The sequence below is a fragment of the Oncorhynchus masou genome, chromosome 28 (assembly GCF_036934945.1).
Source record: "Oncorhynchus masou masou isolate Uvic2021 chromosome 28, UVic_Omas_1.1, whole genome shotgun sequence".
Classification (NCBI taxonomy): Eukaryota; Metazoa; Chordata; class Actinopteri; order Salmoniformes; family Salmonidae; genus Oncorhynchus; species Oncorhynchus masou.
Window position 1 is genome coordinate 62,283,468 of NC_088239.1, and position 10,471 is coordinate 62,293,938.

The following is a 10,471-nucleotide window of genomic DNA, read 5'->3' on the forward strand; positions in this document are numbered from 1 at the left end:
CAATAAAATTATCAAATATGCTTTTATTTATAAACATGGGATTGTATAAAATCTTTAGCCAAGAGATTTGAGTCACATAGAAGATGAAAAGACTTCAACTACACAACAAGGCACTAGATTGTGCCTGCGCTGGATGGCCATTTCAGATTTGTTTTGATCAAGTCTTTGTATAAGAGTGGTGATGTAATCAGCTCTGCAACAGTGACAACCATTAACAATACAGGTCCCTGATCATGTTAACATAAGTACCACTTTGGTTAATCCCTTTACCGCAATGGCTACCATTAGATTAAAAACAGTTAGTCAACATATGCAAGACAGACATGGATAACAAACATAGCAAGATTTAAGACAAATCAAAAAATGTATTTGTATCATACTTCCACTATGAGAGTATACCTTCTGGACAAGACTGCAAAGAATATTTAAAGAAATTGTATGTAAGACCTAATAGATAGCCTCTGGACGAACTGCAACAAGACAAGGATATTCAAGATAAAGGGGGAAAAATCTCATTTCTAAAATATCAAAAAAAGGTCAGACAACTTTGTGCAAAAACAATCTCACCGCAGATATTCAGAGCCAAGGGACTGGTGCAATGGAGAGGTAGAAAATAGCTAGTGGGGAGAACAAGTATTTGATAACCTGCGAAATCGGCAGGTTTTGCTACTTACAAGAGGTAGAGGTCTGTATTTTTATCATAGGTACACTTCAACTGTGAGAGACGAAATTTAAAACAGAAATCCAGAAATTCACATTGTATGATTTACGTAATTAATTTGCATCACCTACCAACCAGTAAGAATTCCGGCTCTCAGACCTGTTAGTTTCTCTTTAAGAAGCCCTCCTGTTCTCCACTCATTACCTGTATTAACTGCACCCGTTTGAACTCATTACCTGTATTAACTGCACCCGTTTGAACTCATTACCTGTATTAACTGCACCCGTTTGAACTCATTACCTGTATAAAAAAGACACCTGTCCACACACTCAATCAAACAGACTCCAACCGCTCCACAATGGCCAAGACCAGGGAGCTGTGTAAGGACATCAGGGATAAAATTGTAGACCTGCACACGGCTGGGATGGGCTACAGGACAATAGGCAAGCAGCTCGGTGAGAAGGCAACAACTGTTGGCGCAATCATTAGAAAATGGAAGAAGTTCAAGATGACGGTCAATCACCCTCGGCCTTCCCTCAGTAAGAGCATTGAAGATGGGTCGTGGCTGGGTCTTCCAACATGACAACGACCCGAAACACACAGCCAGGGCAACTAAGGAGTGGCTCCGTAAGAAGCAACTCAAGGTCCTGGAGCGGCCTAGCCAGTCTACAGACCTGAACCCAATAGAACATCTTTGGAGGGAGCTGAAAGTCCGTATTGCCCAGCGACAGCCCCGAAACCTGAAGGATCTGGAGAAGGTCTGTATGGAGGAGTGGGCCAAAATCCCTACTGCAGTGTGCACAAACCTGGTCAAGAACTACAGGAAATGTATGATCTCTGTAATTGCAAACAAATGTTTCTGTACCAAATATTAAGTTCTACTTTTCTGATATCAAATACTTATGTCACACAATAAAATGCAAATGAATTACTTAAAAATCATACAATGTGATTCTCTGGATTTTGATCCCGTCTCTCACAGTTGAAGTGTACCTATGATAAAAATGGCAGGCCTCTACATGCTTTGTAAGTAGGAAAGCCTGTAAAATAGGCAGTGTATCAAAGACTTGTGGTTCTCCCCACTGTATGTTGGGTGGGAATGGGAGGCCATATGGCCAGAGCTGGTTTAGAGAACTGGAACACATTTAGCTGGTCAGGTGACCCACCAGTCCAGGGTGCAGGGCCTGCTTAAAGACTTCTGGCCTCTGGAGGGGGCATGTAGAATGTGGGGGCCCCGGTGTGGCTGGATAGGTGGTACCCCTGCCCAGGGAGGGGGGATTGGGTCATGTGCGGGGGAGGTGGACTCTGCTCGTAGTACTGTTCTTCACACTCCTCGTCGAAAGGGAGGGCCAGGCGCTTGCCCTTCTGTCTGCGGTTACAGAACCACACACGCACCACCTGCCAAACACAAGTCACATGCTGTCCAGAAAACACCACATTTCCCCACTTCCTTATTTTTTTAAATATTAGAACCTGACAGTGTCAGACGAGTCATCACATACAGCACTAAGATTCAAACCATGGAAACATGGGAAAAGCATATTTACCATAAATAAATTTAGGGTCCATTTCATTTAAGAGCCAATTAGGCAAAACAGCCATGCACGGTTGGAGAAATAAAAGCCAGTAGGCGACAAAGGAATTGAGGGAAGGCTGTATCTGTGTGGGACTCACATCTCTCTCCAGACACAGGTCGTCTGCAATGTGTGTGATCTCCTGGGTGTTGGGCTTGGGGCACTTGACAAAGTAGGACTCTAGAGCCGTGCGCACCGAACCCTCCAGACTGGTCCGCCGCTTCCTCTTCCTGGTGTCCACAAACACCCGCTCGATCTTGTACATCTGGGGATACAAGTATACTCACGTTCAGACTGGGACATTACAGTGTACTTTGGTCCATTGCAGAGGACATCTCAATTGCCCCCCCCCCCCCCCAAAAAGGGCATCCCCTCAAATACAAAAGTTGAATAGATAACATTTAATGGTGAACATTTTCTAATAAATGTTACTCTGGTTGGCCATGGGAAGTTCATGACCAACAAGATGGAATCCTAGACACGTTGTGCAAACCTGATGCTGCTCTGTACCAGCTGTGATTCTAAGCAAAACAAAGATATCTGATAAAGAGTTTGATTAGAAGAATACTCACGTCCTGGGGGTTGTCAGAGGTCTCAGCCTCATTCAGCCATCTCCGAAGCAGGGGCTTCAGCTTGCACATATTCTTGAAGCTGAGTTGGAGGGCTTCGAAACGACAGATTGTAGTCTGGCTGAACATCTTGCCTAAACAGAGAACGAGTCATTGTCAGCAATTGACACTAGGGATTAATATTTTCCCCAAAATCTACCAAGTCGCAATACCAGGAAAAAGTCATATGTATCCTGGGAAACACGCAAAAATCGGAGTGTCTAAAACCAAGATATGGTCGCTCAGGATTCTCCTTAAATAAGATTGTCGCTGAGCCAAATTTGAGTCTTGGCTGCGACACTATTGAAAGATTTCACAACCAAGAGAAACTAATATTTTGTAATGATAGAGTAACAGTTCCCCAATAACATTATTGCGAATTCGGTAGTTGATCAGTTCAGAGCATTATCATGTTCCGCAATTAATTCAGCGCATTTCATCAGTATGCCTCGGCTACCTCGACACAGACATGCACTAACAGCAGCCAAACAAAGTCAACAATCAAAGTGATTAAGCTTGCTAGATAACAAACGAATACCAAAACTTTATTTGGCAAAATCGAGTGGATTATACAGATGGCAAATCAGCTCATGAATAACGGGAGATGAAGAGGAACTTGTTTAAATGTCAAGGTATCTTAACCGGGACCGACTTTGTGTTGTTTACACACTCTACCGAAGCTCTCAGAGGCAGCAATATGAGACGGCGCAGAGAAGAGGGGGAAACTTTTTATTTTATTTACATGCATATGCGATAAGTGATTTGGTAATGCCACCTATGGATTACAGAAAAGGTTAGAGGGACGATAGGAAAAAAACCTATATAGGGCTACGTGAGTAAATAGAGAAATTACACTTGATTTAGGCTACATTATTGCATGCTAAATGTTTGTTCGGTGAGAGGAGCAAACGAATAAATGAGCTACCATTTCCACTTGTCCAGCCAGATATAATTTAACCAAATATACAGACCTGGGCTTTTGGTCGGGTGTAGAACAGGCTACTCACTACGCGAGTGAAGCGCAAAATCCACTTCTATAACATGCTAGCAAAATGTTCTGATCAGCTAATGTATGAGCAAGCTATCAAAAAGATGTTCATTAGCACAGACTCCAATTTAGCTAACATTTCCCCAGTTTAAATTGTTACCAAATATCTAAACGGAGATTCAGTGAAACCAAAGATCTGACATTGACCAGTCCCCCACTCTTGTCTCAAATCAGCGACATGGCGCTGTCCCAATGAAAACGGTGCTGAAATCACAATTTAGTTTACCACACACACACGACTATAGCTTTAAAAAAATGTGTATACCAGTTTTATATCACTTTGGGAGTTTCAGTATGGGCAAGAATTTGACAAATGCCTTCAATTACATTAGCCTACTTAATTCCAATATTTTCATCATTCAGCTGAACATAAGGTGAGTTTTCCTCTGCACTTTCTCGGCCCAATGGCTGTTTCCGGTCTCCTCACTCAGCTGCCGCCCGCCACATCGTTTTCATCACCAGTTCGAATCAATATAGTGTATGGTTGTACGGTTATGGCTCATTTAATTTATGTGATGTTGAACCAGTCCTGGGCTTCAGCTCACTGGTCTTGGTTCAGAACGGGATCGAATTTTCAGTTCTGATGAGAGGTTTAAAGTGCATTCGGATCTGGTGTGCTTTGAATCTATGGCAATTGTGTGAAGTAAATACACTATGCCTCCATGGCACGACCTGTTTGGAAAATGGAAATATACTTTTAAAATGGCACAATATGCTGCTGCACAAAGTTTTTTTTTTTTTTTTTTTTTTTTTTTTGGGGGGGGGGGGTCATTTTCCGGATCTTATCCTTAATTTTTTTCGGGAAATGTAAAGAGTGGTCCCGGGATCCAAGTTACCCATGTTAATCCCTAGTTGACACTGCAACAACTACAGTAGATTTCAAACACAAGGACCATAATATTCTATGGTTTCCTACGCCAGTTTAACGGAACACTCAGTAAGTTCAAAGACCAAGCATGCATTAATATTCACCAGCTCACATTGGCAAGGTTAGGCTGTGACATAGGTTAATGGTAGTTTTAGTGTACGCCTAAACCAAACTCACCATAAAGGTTGCCTAGAGCCATTCCCACATCTGCTTGTGTGAAACCCAGTGTTATGCGCGTGTGCTTCAGCTCCTTGGCGAACTGTTCCAGCTCCTCAGTTGAAGGGTTCTCCTGTTAAAAAGAGGCACACTTACCAAAGACTTTAGGAAACATTGTCCATCCCTTCACTTATTTTTATTAATAGACAGGCTCCAGGGTAAACACAAGCTAATAGGACATCATGGGGATAACGGTACATAGGCCTATTTTCAGACTCACCTCTTCCTCCGAGTCGCTGCACCCACCGCTGGCGCTGGAGGATCCATTGCTTTGGGTTTGTGCCTGGGGCGCTTGGGCACCTTGGCTTGCGCTCCCGTTGAACGTGATCCCGGGTAACCCATTGCTGGGGGGTGACGGCGAGAGCGATGGGGATGTTGAAGACGATGTTGAGGGTATGGAGTTGAGGTTTTGAATATTGGAACTCTCAGCAGTGATGTGGGGAAGGCCGGGCCAAAACGAGGGGTTCCATGGGCTCGAGTAGTAAACCCCGTGAGCCACAGCGGACGACGGAGTTGGATACTGTTGAATCTTTACCTCATACTCGTCATTGACATCCTTCTCAATCTTTATATCAGGCATTTTGATTTGTTCCCCGGCTTCGGCAATGGGTGGGCTCAGGTTTGTGGCCTGCGTAGTCACTGCAACCCTCGGTACTTGGCCGGTGTATTCGGGAGCGGCGATGGGATACCAGTGTTTGGGTTGGCAAAAGTCACCGGTTTGTAAATCGGAGGCCCTATAGTCACCACCGACTGGTGGGAATTGGAAAAAGGTTTGAGGTGTTGGAGGCAACCCATTGTATGCAGTCTTGTTGAATAGAAGACTGTGGTGCTGTAGAACGCCGTGAGGGATCTGGAGCGACGTGCCTCCAAACGCTTCTTGACTCAAGGCCTGGGCGTACATGGGTCGGCTGAAGTCATCCGGCCGGCTGTTGCAATCCGAAAGAGGGCTCTGAGATCGCTCCGACATTCTACTTGATTTGATTCTCAGACAATGTGGTTCAGGCACTTGGTTATAGTCAATGACACGCTTGCAGACTATACCGTCTATATACCCATTACGCAAGATAGAACATCGTTTCTGAACGGCCTGTCCTGAACACTTGAGGGTGGCAAGAAAATGTCCAAAAGCCAGCGTTCTTTGAGCAATTCCTTAAAGGGTGAAAATCAATCCCGAAAGTTTCTCTTCACGCTGTGTGGAAACAAACCTGTACAGAAATAGAAGCCTGTGTGCGAGATACCCATCAACTGTAGTCCATTGTGTCTCGAGTTCACCACCTACTTCACCTTCAAATGGCCGTCTCACAACACCCCAGCTCCACAGTTTTTTAATCAATCGGTGTTGGGATGTTAATTGCCTCGCCTCCCATTGGCCGAGAGAGACAAACACAGCTGATTGTGAATTTGCGAACGACCTTGATTTTTTTCCCTTCACGGCGAGATAACGGTCTATGCTATCCGGGATCATTGGGACGTCCATACCCCCCACTGAAGTTGAAATGTAAATGGTTAGGTAAGGGTTGTGTTTAAGGTTAGGTTAAGGGTAGGGGTTAAAGTTTAGTGTAGGGACGTCCCAAAGATCCCCGATAACACTGACCGTGAGATAACAGGTAAGCTGGTGCGCGTGCTTTCCCATTGAAAACTTGACTGAAAAAAATTGATACTAAATATTCGTCTTCCTGAAAATTTAAATAACAAGCTCAGGTGTGTATGCACAAATCCTGTGAACAATTAAAGGAAATTATCTAGTAAAAAGTTAATTCACGACTTCAATGTTGATCCATTTAATATATATTTAGCCTACATGTCGTAGTAGTAAATACATATTCAGTGAGGTAGGCAAAGTATCTAATATGCATGTAGCGTTGTGTGGACATTGTTTAAATCATTTACTTTAACTAGCTTTCATCGATTTTAAAAGTGATTTGGGATAGCCGACATGCAAGCAGATGTATTTAAATACAGACCAGAATTACTTTTTGACTATCACTCATTATAAAATGTTGGCCTATAGGCCAAGAAAATATACGCAGAATTGTGTTCAAATCAACAATAACATTTAATGTAACAGCATTTGGGAAACCTTGCTGATCATGCTCAACTTATATCCATTTTATATTACACTATAAAACAATAGGCTCTATAAAGATTATTTTTCATAGCCTAAAAAGCCAATTTTGGGCAAAAATTATCGCGTAAGTGAGATCCCATTCGATCAACATTTAAATAGCATAGACCCATATTCTCGCTTGCTGAATTTTCTGGCTAATTGTTAGAATTTAAAATGTAAAAAAAAAAAACTTTGTGGGAAAAATCTTTCAATTTGTGAAATGGAAATTATAACCGACTCAATGCATTTCCATTGAGGTTTAGACTTATACACAAAACACATTGGCCTCATGTGACCCACATTCATTAGTGAAGTTAACCAATAAAGAATAAGGTTCATTTTGTCATATTTCAATGTTTGGACCATCCTTTTGGCCGAGAGACAATGCCTATAATATGATGGCGCTGTAGCCTGGATGGATATCAGTAAACTGAGAATATGCACGCCAGCCTTTTTGTTTAATTATTTACTTCAAACACATTGTGACATAGCGTCCACGTTATGTGACTACATAGCCTCTTACACTAAATGTCTTTTATTTGGTAAAGGCTGGTAAACTGAGAAGGACTCCTGTTTCAGAAATACATGTGAAAGGGTCAGTAAGTCTAGAAATTAAAAGCAGTCTTATGACATTTCAAAATAGACAACTCAACGAATGATGCACATAATGGTTGAACTTTTCTGAAGTGACAACTTTACGCTCAATTTTACATACAGAAACCAATTTTTGCCCATGTAAAATCAGGACAACGCAGAGGAAATTACTAAAACAACTAAAAGCATCCAGTCGAATTTATACTAGCCTTGATGGGTGTATTGAAAAGAGTGGATGGCCGTCGCACCGATACAGATACGCACCCCCATAGCGAGTCGTTTGCTTCAGATTGTGGCAGGAAGACGCGCCGCGGGAGGAGTGGGGGTGTCATTGTACGACTTGGCCCGGGGGCACCCCGCGGGTTTTAGTCCTTGAGTAGCGATGGCCGACCATTAGCTCCTTTTCAGACACGAACAATAAGTCGAAACCCTTTGATTCCGGCCCACACACACCTACCCCCTACCCTGAATGAAACATGTCCAGAGAGTGACTTCTTTGAGTAGGGGGTTGATGATGTTATTATGAAAGTTATAGCATTTGTACATTGCAGTGTGAATAGGAGATGAATGAACATGGTGTCGGGGCATCTCTAGCCCCCTCAGAGCATGTGCAGACCAGGTGGCTGGAGTGTTTAAAGACATATTCAATCTTTCTCTATCCCAGTCCGCTGTTCCCTCATGCTTCAAGTTGTCCACCATTGTTCTTGTACCCAAGAAAGCAGAAGTAACTGAACTAAATGACTATCACCCCCTTCTGCCACTATGAAGTGCTTTGAGAGGTTAGTTAAGGATCACATCACTTCCAACTTACCTGACACCCTAGACCAGGGGTGGGCAACTCCAGTCCTTGAGGGCCTGATTGGTGTCACACTTTATCTCCATCCCTAGCAAACACAGCTGATTAATATAATTTCATTCTAAACTGAAGATCATGATTAGGTGATTATTGGATTAAGGTGTGTAAACTGGGGCTGGGGAAAAGCTGACACCAATCAGGCCCTCGAGGACTGGAACTGCCCCCCCCCCTGCTCTAGACCTACTGCAATTTGCATACCACCCTAATAGATCCACGGATGACACAATCGCCATCGCACTGCCCTATCCCATCTGGACAAGAGGAATACTTATGTAGGAATGTTGTTCATTGACTACAGCTCAGCATTCAACACCATATCACCCTCCAAGCGCAGGGCCCTGGGTCTGAGCCCCACCCTTTGCTTCTGGGTCCTGGACTTCCTGATGGTCCGCTCCCAGGTGGCGAAGGTAGAAAACAACACCTCCACTATGCTGATCCTTAACACGGGGGCCCGCCAGGGGGGTGTGCTCAACCATGACTGCGCGGCCACGCACAACTCCAACTCAATATCCAAATTTGCAGAAGACACAACAGTGGTAGGCCTGATTACCAACAATAATGAGAGCCTACAGTGAGCAGATTAAAGCTTACAGTTAAATGCTTACTTACAAGCCGTTAACCAAAAATGCAGTTAAGAAAGATGCCTACAAAATAACAAATAAAAGTATAAAATATTAAAGAGCAGCAGTAAATAAGAGATCATATGTACATGTAGGTAGAGTTCTTAAAGTGACTATGCATAGCTAATAAACAGAGACGAGCAGCAGCATAAAATAGAGGGGAGTGGGAATGCAAATAGTCTGGGTAGCCATTTGATTAGATGTTCAGGATTCTTATGGCTTGGGGTAGAAGCTGTTTAGAAGCCTCGTGGACCTAGAGTTGGTGCTCCGGTACCGCTTGCCGAAGGAGCTGATCGTGTACTTCAGCAGAGAGCAGAGGGAGCACACCCCATCCACATCTATGGGGTCGCAGAGGAGAAGGTGAAAAGCTTCAAGTTCCTTGCAGTACACATCAGTGGCAATCTTAAATGGTCCAACTACACAGACAGTGTAGTGAAGAAAGTGCAACAGCGCCTCTTCAACCTCAGGAGGCTGAAAACATTTGTCTTGGCCTCTAAGACCCACACTTTTGCAGATGCCCCATTGAGAGCATCCTGTCAGGCTGTATCACCACCTGGTACAGGAACTTCCCCCTCTGCAACCGCAGGGTACAATGTCTGCCCTCCAGGACATCTACAGCACCTGGTGTCACAAGAAGACCAAGAAAATCATCAAGGACCTCAGCCACCCGAGCCACGGCCTGTTCACCCTGCTACCATCTAGAAGGAGGAGACAGTACAGGTGCATCAAAGCTGGGAACTAGAGAATGAAAAACAGCTTCAATCTCAAGGCCATCAGACTGTTACACAGTCACCACGAGCCGGCCTCTGCCCAGTACCTTGCCCTGAACTTTAGTCACTGGTCACTTTAATGTTTAAACTGTTTTACCCATTTCATATGTACACTACCGTTCAAACATTTGGGGTCAATTAGAAATGTTCTTGTTTTTTAAAGAAAAGCACATTTGTCCATTTAAAATTGATCAGAAATACAATACAATGTAGACATTCTTAATGTTTTAAATTACTATTGTAGCTGGAAACGGCTGATTGTTTATTAATGGAATAGGTACATACAGTTGGGCAAAAAAGTATTTAGTCAGCCACCAATTGTGCAAGTTCTCCCACTTAAAAAAGATGAGGCCTGTAATTTATCATAGATACACTTCAACTATGACAGACAAAATTAGAAATTTTTCTCTCCAGAAAATCACATTTAAGGATTTTTTTATGAATTTATTTGCAAATTATGGTGGAAAATAAGTATTTGGTCAATAACAAAAGTTTATTTCAATACTTTGTTATATACCCTTTGTTGGCAATGGCAGAGGTCAAACGTTT

General features: G+C 43.1%; 1 protein-coding gene across 1 annotated transcript; it reads right to left on the reverse strand.

The window, feature by feature from the left end:
• Positions 1-3: 3 nt before the first annotated feature.
• Positions 4-10,269, reverse strand: LOC135518042 (POU domain, class 5, transcription factor 1-like). Its single transcript, XM_064942873.1, is given in 6 exon segments — positions 4-1,870; positions 1,872-2,059; positions 2,336-2,500; positions 2,808-2,938; positions 4,937-5,048; positions 5,196-10,269. Coding segments are annotated over 6 exon segments (1,407 nt in total). The 5' UTR covers positions 5,943-10,269; the 3' UTR covers positions 4-1,806.
• Between the last annotated feature and the right edge of the window lie 202 nt (positions 10,270-10,471).